Source organism: Coffea arabica, chromosome 10c, assembly GCF_036785885.1.
Source record: "Coffea arabica cultivar ET-39 chromosome 10c, Coffea Arabica ET-39 HiFi, whole genome shotgun sequence".
Taxonomy (NCBI): Eukaryota; Viridiplantae; Streptophyta; class Magnoliopsida; order Gentianales; family Rubiaceae; genus Coffea; species Coffea arabica.
The window spans coordinates 4,633,588-4,653,313 of record NC_092329.1 but is presented as its reverse complement, the minus strand read 5'-3'; the positions used below and the strand labels follow the sequence as shown (position 1 = coordinate 4,653,313).

The window sequence follows — 19,726 nt, the reverse complement described above, 5'->3', positions numbered from 1 at the left end:
CGGCTTCAGTCCAATCCATGGTAATTTAAGGATCCGTACAGTTTGTGATTTTTAAGGATGACAGAGTCTGAGATTGTGTGATTGTCGTTATTTTCATCGGTTCGTTCTTCTGCTTCGTATTTCTGTTCCTGCATCCTTTGCAAGCTTGAAGAAGAGGCCATTAGGAATCCACTTTGTCTTCCCTTGGCATCTGATGGTGCTGTGTTTGAACTCCCAAGTTCCTACGGACTCAATTCCGATTAACTTCGAAACTGGTACCATAAAATTTTGAAACATCAGCATTAGGGAGTTGAAGTTTTTTGGTATAAAAAAGGAAGTATAAAATCTAGTTGTTAATTTTTTTTTTGTTTGGGGGCCTTAGCCAATAGCCATTGCACCATATTTCGTTTCTTTGGGATTTAAAATTTCTCAATTTTTTTTAACTCATGTTTTTCTTTGTATCTTTGTCTTTTTTTCCCCTTGTTGCCTTGAATTATGATAACAAGGAAAGATGAAATTCTAATTATTTGAAGGTCTCTGACCTTCGTACTGGAACTTGGTTGGTTGTGGGGTACTAGCACTTGATGGTTTGTGGATTGTGTTCTTTTGTTGCTTTTGTCATTAATTTTCGGATCTGTGTTTCACTTTTAGGTTGATATTGTTTTTGCGGCATGCTTTAATTTAGAGGTCATGCCAAAGATCAAATCTTATCATTAGGGTATTCTATTCTGATGCCAATTTTATCACTGGCTTTGTTTTCCAATGCCAAGACCGAGTTTTTATTACTTGGACATAATTTTGGCTCCTGCCATGCTTACACTTCTGGCATCCTTAGTTGTTTAGCAGGCTATTTACTCTGGAAACCTCTCTACTTGGTCTTATTTTATGTAATATTACCTTTTCTTTCCGAGGAGGGTAACGTTTTTATATTGAAATTTACTACACTTTGGTCAGTTCAGGGCCTAATACTGTGCTTCCTTTCCCTTTGATGCACAAATTTGATAACTTTTTTGGGTAACATTGAATTTTGAGTCTGCAAGGAAGTTTGATAAGCAGCAGGAAGGAAAATTAGCAGAAAGTTTAAATCTTGATGGGTCTAAGGGGGGTGCTGCTTAAAACATTTGGACCGACGAATGGACTGGCGAAGGTAAGGCCTTGGATCAACCTAAATAACATAAATTTTCTTTTGTTTACTGCATTTGTGGAGCTCTGCTATTCATCCAACGATTTTGCTCTAAATTACTGCAACATTTATAAATTTTCTTCTTCCCTCACTTAATAGTGTGGAAACAAAGAGCAAGTCTTGAAGGATCTGATTGGCGAACTATGAACTGGAAGTTCTTGTTCGCATCCCGTCTTTCCTGACACTTAAAGAAGCTGCTAGAACGAGTATTCTCTCAAAACGTTGGATAGATCTGTGGATGCGCGTTCCTTGGCTTGATTTTGATGCTTCTGTAGTGTTAGACAAGTTGACAGCCCTAGCTGATACATCAAACCATAGCAGGTTCCGCGAAAGGGAAAGGTGCAAGTATGTTTAATGGGTAGACAATGTACTGCAACCATCCAAAGCCTTGACACTGGATGAATTTAGGGTTTTTTTTTTTTTTTTTTAAATTTGGACAAGTCTTCTCAAGTTGAGATTGACAAATGGATTCAGGATGCACTTGAAAGGAGAGAGCAAAGGCTAGAATTGAACTTGTTAGAGAACGGCGAGAATTTATGTGTTCCCACAAATGGTTATACGTTTTGGCTTGGATCCCTCGGCCTGAGCAGTCACCCTCATGAAGTGGTTGATTTTAAGCCACTCAGAACACTGAAATTGATTAATGTTTATGTGACTAGGGAAGTTCTTGAATTCTTCTTGCACGGGAGCATGGTTCGAAGACTCGGCTGAGACCGTGACGACACGATACCAAGATACTCAACTCGTCGAGATGTTGCCGTGAAGGGTTAAAACGGCCGAATCACACCGAATCATTCCGAATCATCTCGAGTCAACTCGAATTTTTATGATTTTTACTAATTTTTTAATTATTTTTGTTTATCATATATTTTACAATTTTTAGCATATTAAATATTTCAAAAATTCACGTCTTGCCGAGACCGCGATCGATATGTCGAGACCGATGTGGAACGGTTCAGACCGCGACCGCGACTTTGAACCATGCACGGGAGCCCATTTCTCGAGCGTCTACAAGTGCATGGCTCTCAAGTTTTGACAAGTCTTCATGTCTCAGCATTGAAGAATTTGGAGATGACCTTCCGTTTCCATTTAGAAACCCTCACTTTTTGTGATACGAACCTTATCTCACTTAAAATTACTAAAGCAGAAACTCTAGTGCTTGCTAATGTCCCAATGCTTGTGGATGTTTTGGTTTCTGGGAGATCCAATTACTTAGTCAAGGATTTTATCTCTTGGCTCTCATGTTGCCCGATGACACTTGAGGTTCTTGTCTCACAAAAATCATCTGTGAAGTTATGACCATATATTGTTGATAATTCTTTCGCTTAGCAAAGTTCTAGAAAATGATAACAGATGGTTTACATACCAGCCAGTCTTGATATAGTCTAGAAAGTTCACGTATGTTTTTCCATTATGGAATAGATTTTGGATACTTTGAAAATAGGCGAAACTCAGGGGGAAAAAAGAAAAGAAAAGAAAGAGATAGAAATATTAATGTCATTCCTCTTGGCTGACTGCTTGCTTTACTGATGTGAAACGATAAACATGGCCATAACCTTTGTTTTGATTGTGAATTTAAATGGAACTTGTCCAGTTCACATTGTCAAAGATCCAAAACAAAAAAAAAATATGTTGGTAACAAATAAAGGAGTAGCATTAACATTTTTCAAGAAAAACAAAAGTCCTCCTTCAGATTCCTATCCTTTTTTTAATTAATAAAGACGTCTATACATTTCATAAAACAGTATTTATCATAAATTGGATGATCTGAAACAAAGAAATTGTGAACTCTACACAAAATTAGGAGGAAAGAACTTAACTGAGAACGTTGGTTGCTAGCTCAATGGCCCTCAAATCTGGCTCCAGTTCATTACGATGCATATTTATTTCGTTATTCGGTCTCTGAATAATTGGGGTTTTCCTCAAAAGGGTTGTCCCAGATTTTGTGAAAGCTCGTGCAAGAAGCAGTGACGCCCATCGAAGGACTCTTCCGTTTATAAAGCCATGATTGTCCAAGTGCTTTTTCAGTAGGCGGAGGATTGCGTTCAGAGATGCTAGTGCAAGAAGGCCGCCCGAAACTAGGAAAAGAACAAAGAAAGGTTCAGTGCCTACTCCATCAGGGCCTTGGCCTTGATCGTGATCTCCTCCCGTGGATGAAGAAGAGCATGTTGAAAACGAAAGCATGTGTTTCTCCAATTCATCTATGGTTCCCGTCTGCGTTACTTTTAAAATGGCCTCTGAAATATCAGCAGCCAAAGGAGAACCCTTTTGAAAGACCTGAGAGACAAAAACGAGGAAATTGTAAATGAGCCCAGCTTAGAGCAGAAGATATACAGGTCAAACACAAATTAAAGGGGCAACAAAAGAGAATCAATACATAGAAAATATTAAATAAACAGAACCATTATTCTTCTGTTTATCAGTAGAAAATGTGTCAAGATTGAATGATCATGTCATGCTTGATAGTAAGTGCAGTTTATTTTTTTTTTTCCCTTTCAAGACACATAGTGGGTGATGGAGCTCGATCTTTAGCAGATGGCCTAGAAAAGAGCTTATTAACCTGTCTGACATATTGTTATCATCAACAAATTTCTCATCGCCAGTGTATTAGTAAGGATCAATAAATTAAGTCCATCATGTAGAAGCAGAATTGAACCAACTAATATTACGAAATGACATGTGTCAAGACTCAAGACTGGATTAAAGTTCGGTCTTACAAATCCAAAGCCACCGAGTTTGATGCTGGGGCCTGCCATTGTATAGCCTTTGCAGTGTTTGGCTAGGAAGATTTTGGCATGTGGGGCAACAAAAAAGGCTGCTTTTATCTCTCCGCTTTCAAATTTTCCAGGATATTCACTTAAGGACCCAATTTTCCTGATATTTTCAGGCCTAAAGTGGAGAGCATCGATCAGGAAACGAACAATGAAAGAATTCCCATTGCACCCGACAGGTGCATTTGTGGCTAATAGATAATCGATGTCTCCAATAGATGGTTTGTTCCTCGGACTAGTCATCAAGGTAGTAACCGATGCAGTAAAACATGCTGTCACAACCAGAGTGACAAATAACCATGTCTGCAGCACCAGGCGCGATAAATTGCTCCTGATAGTTTCTCCTGTAAATGATCATTTGCCAAATAAACGTCAATAAACCATTCTGTCTTGTCTTAATGATCTAAAATCCGTGTAGAAATCTCCCCATCAAAGTTTAAGTGAAATTTGTGAAGCCTCAAGGAAAATATGTCTCAAATTAAAGATAAATGTACATTGAATAGTCCTCCAAATGGGAGATATTTTCAAGTAGGAATCAACTTACTATTAGCAAAAGATAGAACGGTAACAGAATACCAGAGCATGGTCCTAATATTTTGAGGGAACGTTCCTCCAAAATCTGGATTCTCATTTGCATGTTCGTTTAACCAAATTGTCACCCCTGTGTACATGGTCATTGCAGCCATAATCGTCCACATGCTCAACTTGAATGCTTTTAGAACAAGAATTTTCGTCGCTATAGTGTCTGGTTTTACAGCGACCACCATGACAAGGCCAGAATCCAAATAGGGCTGGGAGAAGTCTGCAATCTCATATCGGTTCGCCATTATTTCTATGTCACCTATTGCTGCATAAAAGCTCTTTATAGCCAAATAACTATATTAGTGTCCATCCGTTTGAACACTTTCTCATTCTTTTTCTACTATTTAATGTCTATATATTCAATGGAAAAATACTAAAGGTAGACTGTACTCAATCCACAGTTACATGGTCAGACTGAACTATTTTGGTTAGAGCAGTACCTTATTGTGGACTTCATCCACCATTTGATCATACGAACTGCTATATGGGACTAGCACATAATGCAAGTGGTAAGGTAAGCGCTTGACTACAGCTTCGAACACTTGGATGGTAAATCCAGTGATGGTTGTTTCATTGCTAAGCTGGTCAAAAGTAACATTCACAAACTGTTTAAATGCACCTTTTGCGGGGACTCCAATTCTCAAAGGTTTTGCAGTGCTACCCAATTCCATTCCCTTGGGAACTGTCAACTGACCACCTGGCCAAATAATTGTACCCAAATCCCACGTTTTGGCATATTCATGTCCAATTCTAATCTTCGTTCCATCACCTTTAATCCGGTCCTCCGACAAACCAAATTCATCAGGTGACCATATTGCTATCTCTTGGTAGCTTTTACCAATCACATTCACTAATTGATAGACAGGCTTCTGCAATAAAGCACCATTCTTGAAGCTTACTATTCCACTCAGACCCTCAAAATTACTAGATAAAATGGAATTACCTAAATTAGTAGAATTTTGTAGTCCATTTTTTTCTGATTTTTGTATTGCCTTGGCAAGTGCCCATGTTGCATCGTAAGCTTGAAGAGCGTATATGCTTGGACTAGAATACTTTTCTTCATCAGGATATTCTGATCCATAGCTTCTTCTAAACCTCAGCTCGAATGTTCGAAAAGAATCACTAGTGTCCAAATACTTGGTTTTCAATCCAATTACACCTTGCATATGATTGAGCAACACCGATGACTGAACGGAGTCAAGAAGGTTCGCCACATCAGACATCACAATCCATACATAACCCTTGTTCATCATGCCCAATTTTTTAGCCTTCTCAAAAAGCATCACTGCAAAGTCTAGAGAAGCCTGTAAGACAGTAAAGACCTTGATGTTCTTGGTTCTGAGCTTGCTCAGCTCCTCCTCAATGAATTTTTGTGGGTTTGTCTGAGAAACTACGCGAGGGAAAGCTGAATAATATTCCAAGCCGGCCTCTACGGCCCAGAGCGAGTCAGCGAGGTGAGTGATGAGCCCGGAATCTGCAGAAAAGCTGTTGCTATGTTCATAAACTGCAATCACCCTCCGCCACCTGAACTGGCCAACTATGGCAGCAATTCCTTGGATTTGGAGAGTAGTATCAGTAGTCATCCTGATGAAGGATGGAGGCTGAGAAGGTAGGAAGGGTGGAGAGGTGGCAGTCGGAACTGTGGAAATGACGGGGATGTCTTTGGCGACTTTGTCAAAATCCCAAAGCAGAGTTGCTTCTTGCAAGGTCAGCTGTCCAATTATGACTTGCGCTTGCTTCTTGTTTACAAGCTCAGTCACTAGATACCGGGAAAAAAAAAAAAAAAAATCACATGGCAAGGCAGGTAAGCTTAGTATTTCACTTTTGGAGATTATTAGTTTCTGGCTACATTAAAAAAATTACCTCAAAGTAGATCACATAAATGTTCATCGCGTTCTAGTTGCCTACATGTCAAATTCTATATAGCTTCCTCCCTTTTGAAACTAGTTGCCATTTCTTTCGAATTACTTTCCCGTTTTTAGAAACCCTTGGTTAAGGGCATGCAGCCCGGTGCTTAATTTGTTGCCGACTGGTGCTCATCATGTTAGCTTCTATTTGTAAATCAAAACGTAAAATGGTAGTCAACTCTTTCATTTGGTTGGTGTGAATGTCGCAGTTTGAATTTTTATTTTTACAGTAATTGTTGGATGAAATGCCAACATTATCTTTCCAAAGTCCAAATGCAATTTAGACTTGAAAGAAGAAGTTCTATTGTTTTGCCATTAAAAAAAAAAAAAAAAAAAAACTGTGGAAATAAATATTGGATTGTACGTTGCAATATAATTTGTCCTTTCATTTCAGGTCTGAATTAACAATTGGTAGTCTCCACTTCTTAGCACCATCTATAACTAATCTTGCAAGATTTCAGGCAACAAAACTAAATTTGCTGCTGCATGAGTGCCAAACTCTTTACCAAGCCGACGAGTTCATATGGAAATGGTGAGGAGGAAAAGTTTTATGTATTTGCCTATGGTGTGTCCGATGATTATAAGAGTTGGGGAGAGGAAACTCACCAGCAGAAACCACTCGAGCTGAGTTCCCTTTTGAATCTTGAGAATGCAAGGCCAGATTTGAACAATGTGACCAGCGATTGAAATCATGGACAGCCATCTTCACCGCTATTGCTTGCTCCTTTCCCACACGAGAGCTCTGATCGAATATCCCACCAATACTCCCCATTACAGCCCGTTGGTTCATGGGACAATATTGGATGCTTTTCTCATCAGCTGTTGCTTTTGATTCAAGTATTAGTGTCGCAAAGAAGCCCAGAAAGAATATGATGACAAGACATCTCATTTTGCTATCAGAAAACGAACCACAACCATCAAGACTCAAGAGAGATGATGATCCAGCGAGCAGTTGACCAAATAGCCTAGATATAGAGTCGTCTGCCCTTCTCTTTTTTTTTTTTAAAGACTTTTGCATACTTGAAGTCTAATATAACACGCTAATTTGCAGCTAGTTCAAACATATCGAAATTAACTCGTCGATCCTGATAATGACACACCTCCCCCTCCTTACAACTCAAGGAATCTTTGTGGAAGTTCCTACAGATTTTCAGCTTAATTGCCCGCTCAAGATACTACTACTACATAAATAAAAGGTCAATCCTCACTCTCTCCATCCAGAAGGCGGCTGCAAGCCTACAATAAACAAGCAAGTATAAGGAAAAAAAAGACGTAAGAATGGAGTGGTTAATTATGCTATTTAGAAATATTCAGTACGATTTGGAAGAGCCTTGACACCCAAAATTTTGAAATCCCAAATTTAGATTATGATTGTGTCTCATAACTTTTTCAATTACCTGGTTTCTATACTCATAAGGAATAAATATGCTGTAGATTAAGTTTTATGATATATGTTTTGAGTTCACCGATAATACTAATATTTCTTGCTCAATACTTTAGGAAGAATCAATTTTAAGGTCTCATGAGTTAGAGTGCGTTTGATAAAAATGAAATTTGAAAATTGAAATCTAAAATCTAAAGTCTAAATCCATTAAGTTATTCAATTGTTAAGTATTAAATTTAGTACATTTGAGTCTACACCACATTCAGTAATACGTGAATAGTTTATCACTTATTTTTTAGAACAAGTTTTGTTTAGGAAATTCAGTGCCACTTAATTAATTTAGATGTTCACTTTTTAGTTATCAAATACATTTGAACATGTTAAGATCTGAATCCATTAAATTTAAATATTGAATTGGGTTATCACACAAGGCTTTACTCATGCTATTGAGTTTAGCTTTAGAACGAGGCTTTGACCACGAAATATTTCTTTGGATGTTTTTCTTGCTATTGCTTTGCATACGAAATCTTTCTTTGGATTTGTTTTTCTTGCTATTGCTTTGCATTTATTTGTTCCATGTATACAAAGAGTCGTTGTAAGTTTAACAGCTGAGAAGCTGACTTTCTCGTGTATTAATACTTCACTCTTACCAAATTAGTCAGTCAAAAAATGAAGGTTATATAATTATAACATCATGAATTTGTATAATAAAAAAAAAAAAATTGATTTAGCTTCTTCTTATGTCAAAGTTTTATCTTAGTGTCATCCCTTCTACAACGGATCAAATTGATAGGCTTTTATCAATCGATGGACCAAAACTAAACTAGAATAAGACATTTTAGGGTTTCGGTTAACATGGTCTCGAATTGAAAACATTAAAGATGGTCTCAATTCACAAATTCCTACGTCTCATAACAAATTAAGTTGTTTGGATTGTAAGTTATTCGAGATATTTTTACTGTAGCACTTTTTGTAATGTGATGTATGTGAGATGAAAAGGTAATTGGAAAGGTAAAAAGGTGTATTGAAAATTGTAATGATGATGTAAGCAAATATATTTGGGAAAATAAAGGCCAATCCAAACAAACCCGTGTGAGGATGTTGAGAGCTTGAACACTAGTCGTGTTACTCTCTACTTGTTTTGCGGCCTAATTTAGGTTTATAGTTAGATTTTCTTAAGTACCGAAATTTACAATTTATTATCAAAGTTTGAACGCAATAAAACTTGTGCCAACCCCAATTCTTCAACATGGTGCAGCGAAATTTTTTTAATTAAATAATTTTCTTAAGAAAAATTAACACTAACAAGAATTGATTATTCTGTGGGGAGCCCTTCCTGTCACCAATTGGCTGGATAGGGTTTCTCTGTGGGTCCCCCTTAGGTTGCTTCTTCTGGGCCGGTTTCTCGATGGTTCCTGTGTGTATTGAGTGTGGGTGTGTGTGTTGGGTTTCTACTAGTGGAAAGACAAGGCAACTGCCGGCGGGGGTGTGCACGGGGCGGGGTTGGGTCTGCACCATCCCACATCGAAAGATCGTGGGGTCTTTACTCTAGGCTTAAGGTCCATGGGAAGCCCTTCCTGTCACCAATTGGCTGGATAGGGTTTCTCTGTGGGTCCCCTTAGGTTGCTTCTTCTGGGCCGGTTTCTCGATGGTTCCTGTGTGTATTGAGTGTGGGTGTGTGTTGGGTTTCTACTAGTGGAAAGACAAGAATTGATTATTAAACATCTGGCAATCTTCTTTTGTGTTGTTTAGCAATAACAATTTCTTAAATGACACAAACACAACTGCTAATTAATACGGATATCCATATGATACCCGAATCCACAATGACCCATGAGTGTACAGAAAGTAATAGGCCAACCAACCAAGTCCCAAACCCGAAAATCTCCACTTTATCCGAATGAATATCCAAGCCCGCCAACACAGCTTACTAGCTTAGCTTAGCTTGCTTTTTCTTCTGCTACCCTTCCTTCTATCCTTCATACATTCCCTTGGGACCGCCCACACACGGCAACCTCCATGGATGATCTTGAAGCTAAACAATAATAACGATTCATCCATCAATTACATATATTTTTTTAAAAAAATTAAACAATGATAATGGCTTCAATTTCTTCCTCAAAATTTATGAACTCTTCCCCTTTTCATAATAGTAATTCTATCTCATCCAACTTGCTTTTATCTCCTCCTTCTTTATCCTTCCAATTATACCCTTATAACCGCTCTCAATTGCGCCGTTATGCTGCCGTTAGAACCACTAGCTCAGAAGGTCGGGGCTCCGACTCGTTCGGTGCGGAGTTGTTGAGAAAGCCGGTGGTTTCTCCGGCGGTTGTGTCGGAGGGGGAAGATTCCGTCGTGGAGGAGGATGACAAGTACAGGAGTGGTGGTGAGGAGGTGGAAGCGTGGGTGGATTGGGAGGACCAGATTTTGCAGGATACAGTTCCCCTTGTTAACTTTGTCAGGATGATTCTTCATTCCGGAAAGTAGGCTCTCCATTTTCGTACTTTAATTATGTAATTTGCATTTTTTCCCCAGCTTATTGCTTCTATTTGTTTTTGTAAAATTGTAACATTTTTCAATCGAATTTAGCGATGTTACCAGTACTATGCTTGCATTTCTAGGGAGAAAGCTGAATGAAGTCATTGGTAATTTAGTAAAGCTGTGTTTGGTTCTCCAGCAAAATGCGGATTGCTATTCTATTCAAATTCAACTAGTTTTCCGTAAGCTGCACTTCCAATAGCGAATAATAGAAAACCATACACAGCTTAAGGATAGAGATTGTTTTCTGTTGAGTTTGGTGAGATCAAGTTCTCAGACTTTCTTTTTACAGGATCAAATGCTTCATTTTGTCTTTTGAATCGGTTAAGAGAAGATGAAACGAGGCAAATTTGAGAATTTCGGCTCCAAGGCCCATCCTTTTTCACACTCTATGTTTGGAATAACTGTTTGTGGTTGATTAGCATGGTGTTTTACTGTCCATTTGAATGTTATGCATTTTGTTAATTAGCTGGTTCGTCAAGTTGATGCATTAGCTGAGTGGAAATGTTAGTGTCAATTGCAGACGGATTTCAGAGTGTTCTTGGAGCTTCTAGACAAAATTTAGGGTAATACTTTTGGCGCACATTCTATTACTCCATGTCTAGTTTTTAGTGATAATTTTGCTCTCCTATCATTTTCGTTAAACTTCTTGCACCAATGCTAACATCATTTGTGAAGTTTTAGTTTTGGTATAAATTGTTTGGAAATGTTTGGTGAAACGAGCACTATATCAGTGCAGGCAAGAAACACATTATTTCTCATAAAAATCGGTTTAGGTTCGGTACTTATGTCTTAAAAGTTGGGGGTGAGCTGCATCTACCAAACCTCTTCAGTCCCAATTGCATTGTTCTGTTCACTCAAAAATAATAATTGCAATATAATATGGTTGTCTGCATACCACCTCCTGCTTTCTTCATGAATATGTGAAAGAAAATTATGATATTTGTTGTTACTTTTGGCCGTAGATCACTTTTTCTGATTTTCTTTCTAATTACAGGTATGAAAGTGGGGATAGGCTAAGTCCTGAGCATGAGAGAACAATCCTGGAAAGGGTGCTTCCATATCATCCACAATGTGAAAAGAAAATTGGAAGTGGAGTAGATTATATCACGGTCTCTCTCATTCTCAAAACTTCCCTTACTTATTAGATTTATTGAATAAGTCTAGTTCTGGTCTTCCATGCTAGTCACTGTTGTTTTTTATGCGAGTACAGAAATAGAACACTTTTTCCATTCTCAAGTTAAAATTTCTTGGACATATTTTGATGCCCTGGTTGACCAGTTTACATGGCAATGGGTGCATACAACTTGACTGAACTAAACTAAAACCTTATCCCAGAATATTTCGGGTTGACTCTGTAAAACCTTTTTCTTAGCTTTATCTTGTGACTGGTAGTTGAAAGTATACATGATAGCATTCCATACAGATGCTTCGAACAAAAAAAGAAAAAAATCTGTTACAGATATGAGCTGACTGTTCGTATTGCACCACCACTGACTTGACAAATGATATTTACCCCTACCATTTCATTCACTTCTGCCAATGTTTTAGAGATACTTGAAGGATTTTTCTTTTTTTTCTTTTGGAACTACAATCCATGCTTTAGCTTGAAGTGGAAGTTTAGAGATTATCAACTCATTTGACCATAGGTTGGAGGAGACATGTTCTATGGTTTGCTCGAGTGAAGTTCTTCAGCTATTGGTCCACTTTAACTGTTTGTCAAAATTGCTACTTAGTGTATATCAGTTTGCAAAAAGTAATTATGGAGTTTTAGAAAATAATATGAATGTTGCCTGTGTAATGGCTTCTGTGAACTCTGTGATTGAGATCATGTAAAATCCTATGTATAATTTAACTGCATGCATCTTGAGCATATTATCATTATAACCACGCATCAAGATCTTCTTATCTCTCCTTGTTCTTCTTGGTGACAACACAAGCAAAGAATCTTAGAGATAAAAATAGGTCTAACAAACATGATCATTTTAGTTTGAGACAAAATGAAATACAGCTTCCCTTGTCTCTGGGTAAAATGTTTAGCTGTTGCTGCCACAACTCCTACATTATTAGTATTACTGGTATTATAACAAAGAATAAGTGCTGCCGCATGTGTTTTTTTACTGCTGAGTATATGCTGTTATTACTACTAATACCAAAAGTGCTATATACTGCATGTCACTTGGACAAAATTGATCGATGCTGCAATTTTATGTGTTCTGGTTGACAGATTGGCTATCATCCTGATTTCGATAGATCACGATGTTTATTCATAGTCCGAAAGGATGGAGAGCTGGTTGACTTTTCGTACTGGAAATGTATAAAGGGTTTGATCAGAAAAAATTATCCACTGTATGCAGACACTTTTATCATAAGACATTTTAAGAAGCCTAGGCGTAGTGATTGAAGGTAAACTTCTCAATTTGTTCAGAGTTGGAAATCTACAGTAAGGATACTTCCTGCCTATTGTTTAGTTTGTCTTTCACCTGCCTGAAAGATTTTTTGTGCTTGTTAGACGGTGTGAGTAGAAATTCTGGTGTTATAACTAGAGCATATTACTAGGACCTTTCTTTTAGTATGGAATACTGGTGTATATTTCTTTGTTTTCTTTCTTTTCAAGCCATGTGTTCTGTGATTCTGCAATTCATGCACAGATAAACTTCCCTTTTTGGTTCAGTTGTGGACTTTGTATCCCGTATTACTTTATTTATTTATGTTATCAATGAAATGCAAGGAAGACAGATAAACTAGTTGTAAAGGTAATAATTCTCTGACTTTCTATTCTTATTGTGGTATTATTCTCAATTAGCTGATATTGTGCTCTTTCCTTGTAATCTTGAGAGTTTACTATGATTTGAAGGTTGTAGGATAATACTTCTCATTTTTGCACTTATAGTCATGCTTTTAAATTGCTACAGGAAGAAAAACCATGCATCATTCCTAGTTTCACTGGAAATTCTGAGTATATAAATAGAGATTCAAGGAAATATAACTGCAATTGTTGGAGCAAACGCCGCTCGAAACTTTCATATTACTTGTGCCATTGTTAGCTGTCCCGCTAACTTGTGTCTTATGGAAAAAAGAAAGACATTCTTTTGGTTCTGCAAAGGCATCTGTTTGTAGTAGGGAGTTATGTCCATGATCCTGATATTTGATTTTGAAAATGTAGGTTAAACCTTTTCAGTGTGCTAATTTTGCACTGTTGACGCCATTAAGGGTATCAGACGTTTTACTGAATGGAAATAGTACCACTTTTTGTTTGGAGGAGAATACTAGCAGTCGTAAAGGCTATTATAGCTGATTCCATTATGCTGAAGTTGATTTGTGACTGAAATTTCATTTTTTTTTTAATGGGTCGTTGACTATTTATTGAGTTTGTTAGCAATCTGGTGATGGCCACAAACATCAAAATCTAAATGTAAGTTGGTGACAGTGGGGTGATGATACAAACACCGAAATCAATCTGGTCCACGCACCTCGTTTATATCATTTGGAGTACAATGGTGAATGCAGCACTGCTAATCTGATAAACATTTTTCTGTGATCCAGTTGTGGTAGGCGGACTTACAAGTGAATGATCATGCCATAGTTTGTTTCCTTTTGATGAATATGAACACAATGCTACCTTAAATGAGTTACTATCTTTAAACAACCTTTTGAAAATTGAATAAACTTTGGGTATTTGGGATTTGGGTATTACAGGTGCGAATTAAGTTCTTCAGTTAGTTTTCCTTCAAAAAGGAAAAAAAAAAAGGTTCTTCAGTTGGTAGTGGTGTTTCTAATTTCTTTATTTAAAGAGACAAGTTGTTAATAAACTCAATTATGACAATAGGGAAAAATAAAATGGTATCTGCTCATTTAGAGAAAACGATCGTCCAAAATCAAGGGAAGTTTTTTTCCCGGCAGCAGTCAACAACCATTATTATTATTTCAGTAGCCCTTCATTGTATAAGAAGAATGATGGTCAAGGAAACCAGTAAAGGAATGTTATTCATGGTTTTAAAAACAAGAGATATCGTTCTTTGGTTGATACTCTGTTGCATTGAATCTGTTCACTGCTTTCCCTCAAAAAAAAAAAAAAAAAAAAAAAGAAAGGAAAATCCGTTCACTGCTTTTGAGCATCTCTCGGAGTTTAGTTAAAATATGCTTGGATTCTCTTTACTCTCATTCTTTCAGTGAGAGGAATAAAGTTGACGTGGGTATCAGCAGCCCAAACACATGATAATGGATCTTGGGTAAAGTGTAAAATGGGACTTATTTCTTGTCAAAATTTCTTGCTTGCTCATTCTTAGTCCTACTTTAAGACATCTCGTGATGATGATATCTTGATCACTATTTTTACAAGGGAACTAAAATTATAAGTTGTTCGACTTAAAAGTTCATGCCTTGGCTTGTTTCTGCTTGCATGATTTTAGCAAGTTGCTTTTTCTTTGTTTCTGGCATTACCCTTCTGTTTCTGGGAGGATTAGAGAAATTTTTCTTGGAGAATTTTTTTGTTTCTATTTTATTTTTTCATAATCTTGTAAAAATGGAAGTCCGGCCAGCATTTCCAAACGTATAATTGCTTTAGTTTATCAATGCATGGAAGGTCAGATTATTGAATACTAGTAAATAATGGAGAGAGTCAATCAACAGTATCGAATGCTGACAATATGGTTATATCATCATCCATATTGGTGTCCTCATCTGGTTGGTTCTTGGAATTTCTTTTTACGGAACCAGTTACTGATTCATTAGCATTTCCTTTTACTACTATTACTTTTCTTGGCTGTGGACAATCCAATCCACATGATCAAAGCGAAGAAAGCTAGATCCTGATTATAACTTTTGAATTTTGATGCTCCACTTTAGCAGTTCTGTTATCCCTAACGTACATGTGTCCACCGTCTCCAGATATTTTAAGCAGAAAATAAAAACAAGTAAAATTGCGAAAAGTGCTTCGTGAATGAGAGACCACCAACGTGATCCCGGCAGTCATATATTGAATCCGGACGGCGACATCCATGTTCGTGCACATGAGCTCACCAATGCATTAATCACACCAACTCCTAGCATATTTGTCTCCTTTCCTGAGTTCTAGAAGTAATGGTAATGGTGGTAGGGTTTGTCTATAAATTTAAGTTGGAATAATTATATCTAATTATAGATTTAAAGATTTTTCTAAAGAATGTTTGGATTTCATATTTGGAAGGAAAACGTGTTCCTTTGCCTTTGTATTTTACATATAGTAGTAGTATTTCTTAACAATAATGTTAATGGCACTCCATCTTCAACTGTCTTCGCTTAAAGCATACAAAATGTTCCTGCCCTTTTCTTATCATAACACTATGTCTGGGCATAACCAAAGGCTTCTAAGCCTGATAAGCCGATTTCAGATTGGCTATGTCTATGCGCTCATTAGATGATCATAGAGAAGAAACCACAGGTAGGTAGCAGTGGGCCGTGAGAAAAATTGATCGTGCTTAGTTAATTACTAGTATCTAACTGCTCCTGAAAAATGATTAGATTGGATGATAAGATGGAAAAAATTGTAAGTAAGAGATATCGACACAAATTAATCTCCGTTTGAATTAACTATTTTTAAGGATGTTTTTGAAAAATTTTACTACGTAGCGGTGTAAATAAGAGAAATTGATGGGCTGTGAGAAGAATTGATGGTGCTTAGTTAATTAGTATCTATCGACTCTTGAAAAATGATTAGATTGGATGATAAGATAGGAGAAATTATAAATAAAAGATCTCGATCAAATTAATCTTCGTTTGGATTAGCTGTTTTTAAGGGTGTTTTTGAAAAATTTTACCATAGCAATGTATATGAAATTTTTTGAAATTTTTGATACATTAATTGTATGAATAAGATGTTTTTTAAGTCATTGTGTATTGTCGTAGCATTACATTTGTAAAACTTATTAATTTTGAAAAAAATGATCAATCCAAACACGGAGCCACGTTTACATATATCTAAGTATCTAACTGCCCCTAGAGGGCGGCTGTGAAAATCAATTTCTCAGAATTTACTGAGAACATAGGCTGTCTGCTACCGTTTAAATGGATTTGGGTATGACCGTCCCTGCACGGTTCATGGTCCAGATTGGACCTAAAAAAAATGTGCGGCTCAGATAACAAGTGGTAATTCGATTTCCGCGCCAAGTGTGAGACCCATCACTATCTGTTGTGAAAATACAACCTGTGGAAAAAAAGTTACACGGTGAACAAAAGAAGTTACGCGCTGTTGATGAAGAGAAAATTTGTCAGGGACGGTTGCACCCGAGTCCGGTTTAAATGCACCTAGGCTAATGAAGAACCAGCCGGTTGTACTGACTTCCATAGCTGTACTATCGGTTGCTACAGCCGTAGACTGAACATTGTCGGGGTAACTAGGTACCATGCCAACCAAAATCCACTACTGGTAAATGGTCAAGATATTTCACGTCCCATTAAATTATTAATATTATTAATTACACATATTCAATACTGACGGCATGCTATCAAGTTGAATCTTTCATGTTTGACACCTGGACACCTAAACAGATGAGGAAAAATTCACCTTCCCTTATTTGAAGAGATGCGATTAGCAACAGTGAAATTCATGCAACAGCAACGCTACTACTGTTATCATGTACGATAACTACGCTATACCGTTTCAGAGGTTAGGATGGAATTTTGGACTGATTGGACGGTGGAAGAGTTTGAATCGAAATTGCAGGTGGACGATGGGATGGAGGACAGGGACATCTTGGTCTAACAATAAGTGATGAAAGGAACCAGAAGAAAAAATTAAAGGGGGTTTTCTGGGCCGTTGTAGAGGAGAGTGATGATGAGTATCAACATCAGGTTCCTAACTGTTGAGAGGAAAGGTAAGTTTTCTGGGCCGTTGGTAGTTAAAGGGCATCGGAACCACAGCATAAAATAATTGGATTAGGAGAGGTGGGACTAATCAAAGTGGCAACAGTTTGGTGGTGCCGTGTGGCATTTTGGGTGCTTTTTATTTATTATTTCGTAAAGTGACATTCCTGTGCAGCGGGTAATTTTGATAAAGGCCCGACCGACCTCTTCTATCTTTTTCCGTTTCTGGTACATAATCCTTTTTGTTTTGTTGAAATGCACAGGGATGACTGACTGATGATAGAGATTGATTGTTTTGATTAAACAAAACAAGAATTCATCAATGCAGTTTCTTCTGCTGGGAGTAGCATTAAGTAATCTTATAACACGTGGGCAAGCATCCTATACAGCAATTATCAGCATTTGAACGGTCCATTCCATCCCAAGGTAATAATTCTCCATCGAAGGCTGATGATGCCACTGAATTACACCCTGCTTCAGCCAAATTCACGCGCTTTGGTTCATCGGCAAAAGAGAAGGCTTGATGCATCTCCTCGTTCAAGATTTCTTGCTCCAAAATCCAACATCGCTTTTAAGCTTCAGCAACGTGGAGGTAAGAGGAGATGGTTAGATGGATTGGAAGATGGCTAACTTATCATCAAGATGCAGCACGCGAAATTTGAACTTTGTGAATATGCAAAGTCAAGAAAAAAAAAATGTTCAACTGTAAATTAAGGTTGCAAACGAATCGAATCGCGATCGATTAGTTTGAACTCGATCAACATCGAGTTCGAGCTGATTAAGTCAAATTTGAATTCAAAAATATTCAACTTATTAGCTCGCGAGTTGATTCGATTTTATATATATTTAATTTTAATAGTAAAATTACATATATATTCTTAATATTTTGTTATTTATTAAGAAATATTATTATTTTATTCTTACGAGCTCGAGTTCGACCTTTATAAAATTAAGTTGAAACTCGAGTCGATTTGTTTGCATCCCTAATCCAAACCACTCCCCACCCAAAACAAAAAAAAAAAAAAAAAAAAATTCCACTGATGAATTACTTCATTGCATTAGCGATCAACTGCATGTTTTGCTTCAGTAATTGCGGCATAATTTAGTAGGTTGTAAGGCATGTCAAATACTCTTCATGATAGATGATATCTATCGAGAATTAAGCCACCAGTATTGACATTATCCATATGACAATTATTCTTACATTCTTGATCCCACTTTCCTTTCCGGGAAATACTTGTATAAACTAGTGGATGCAAGAGGGGAGGGCGGATGGGTTGGAAAGAGCACCTACCTCCAAGATTTCAGAAGTTCTTCTACGTCCTCTAAATAATTGTGAAAATGTTTCACATATATCTTTCTAAAATTTAGGTTTCGCCCCTCTTCCCCTACCCACCCAAGACTGTAAAAGTCCTTTTATATCCCTTTAAGATTCTAAATGTTTTCATTTACATCCTTGTGAATATTATCTTTCATGCCCCAAATATTTTACAAAAATATGAGCATGCCCCTTAAGTAAAACATCTTCATAAATCTTACCCCCCTCCCAAAAAAAATCATGGAATTAATTATATATATATACACACACACACATATCATGCAATAAATTTAAGTGCTGCACTATTATCATAAATCATTTAACATCAATTTTTATTAGTACTATTTTTTTTTTTTGGCGATTTTAACTGTCTGCCTCCTTTTGTAACCGTCCATCCACAACACTATAAGATGCAGTTCTCACTTCTCACTGGAAAAGCGAAAAGCGCGTCATTTTGGAACGTGTCGGTAATCTAGGGCAGAGGGTCCAATGCGCTCGTCCTCATACTATCCATTTTCAAAAGCAGAAGAGTGGACTAAAATGTCAAAGCCTCTTTATCCTTTCGTCCTCCTCAATCTGTCGTCCGTTCGTTGTCAATCAGCTAACCTACGTATAATTGTCCAATTTTTCAGATTGAGTAAATCCCTCCCATCTTATCCCATGATTTAGTGGAACCTTCATCATTGAAGAAGCAGTCCAGCCCAAAGTCATAACGCTTCCTCACTATTATAGACTAGTGTGTATTATTTTATGGGGTGGATCGCCAATCATGCAAGGTGCTTGCGTGTTAGTTGTGTTCATTCATCTTTATGAAAATTGAAATGACTAAAATTATCATCATATCATATCATATCAGATAGAGTGGGAAAAAAAAGAATGAATGAATTAGCGGACAGTATTATTTAAGAATATCAGATAGAGTGGGAAAAAAGAACTTTGATTCATGTGACAGCTTTTCCCGTTTGGAACTGTTATTATTCTTTAATTTGAAGAAATGCTATGCTGCTCCATTATTTAAGGAGTCGGCATTATTAAGACTTGTGCAAAATCTTAATAATGCCGTATTCATTTCGGTTTTCTATACCAGCTGAGCATGCAAGGCAATAGGCATTCCCCACTAATTGGTGTTGACCCAGTCCAATGAAAAGAACCTATCAGAAAATTATCCAACTCTCTCAGTCCTAACAACAAAGGCGTGTTCTTATTTCTACAAGTTTTTGT

General features: G+C 37.2%; 2 protein-coding genes across 3 annotated transcripts; one reads left to right on the top strand and one right to left on the bottom strand.

Annotated features, from left to right (window-relative positions):
* Positions 1-2,695: 2,695 nt before the first annotated feature.
* On the bottom strand, positions 2,696-7,311 carry LOC113714984 (glutamate receptor 2.7-like). Its single transcript, XM_027239125.2, has 5 exons — positions 7,029-7,311; positions 4,956-6,274; positions 4,478-4,793; positions 3,880-4,277; positions 2,696-3,439 (listed from the first exon to the last, which is right to left on the bottom strand). The coding sequence occupies exons 1-5, from the start codon at positions 7,309-7,311 to the stop codon at positions 2,978-2,980; spliced, it is 2,778 nt and encodes a 925-aa protein (XP_027094926.2). The 3' UTR covers positions 2,696-2,977.
* A 2,355-nt stretch (positions 7,312-9,666) lies between these two features.
* On the top strand, positions 9,667-13,885 carry LOC113715167 (protein DCL, chloroplastic). 2 transcript variants are annotated; one of them, XM_027239403.2, is made up of 4 exons: positions 9,667-10,289; positions 11,342-11,456; positions 12,572-12,750; positions 13,511-13,885. In XM_027239403.2, the coding sequence occupies exons 1-3, from the start codon at positions 9,901-9,903 to the stop codon at positions 12,746-12,748; spliced, it is 681 nt and encodes a 226-aa protein (XP_027095204.1). In that variant the 5' UTR covers positions 9,667-9,900; the 3' UTR covers positions 12,749-12,750; positions 13,511-13,885. The 2 variants fall into 2 exon arrangements, with proteins under 2 accessions (XP_027095204.1, XP_027095205.1); XM_027239404.2 differs by having other exon boundaries at positions 9,673-10,289; positions 13,260-13,611.
* Positions 13,886-19,726: the final 5,841 nt, after the last annotated feature.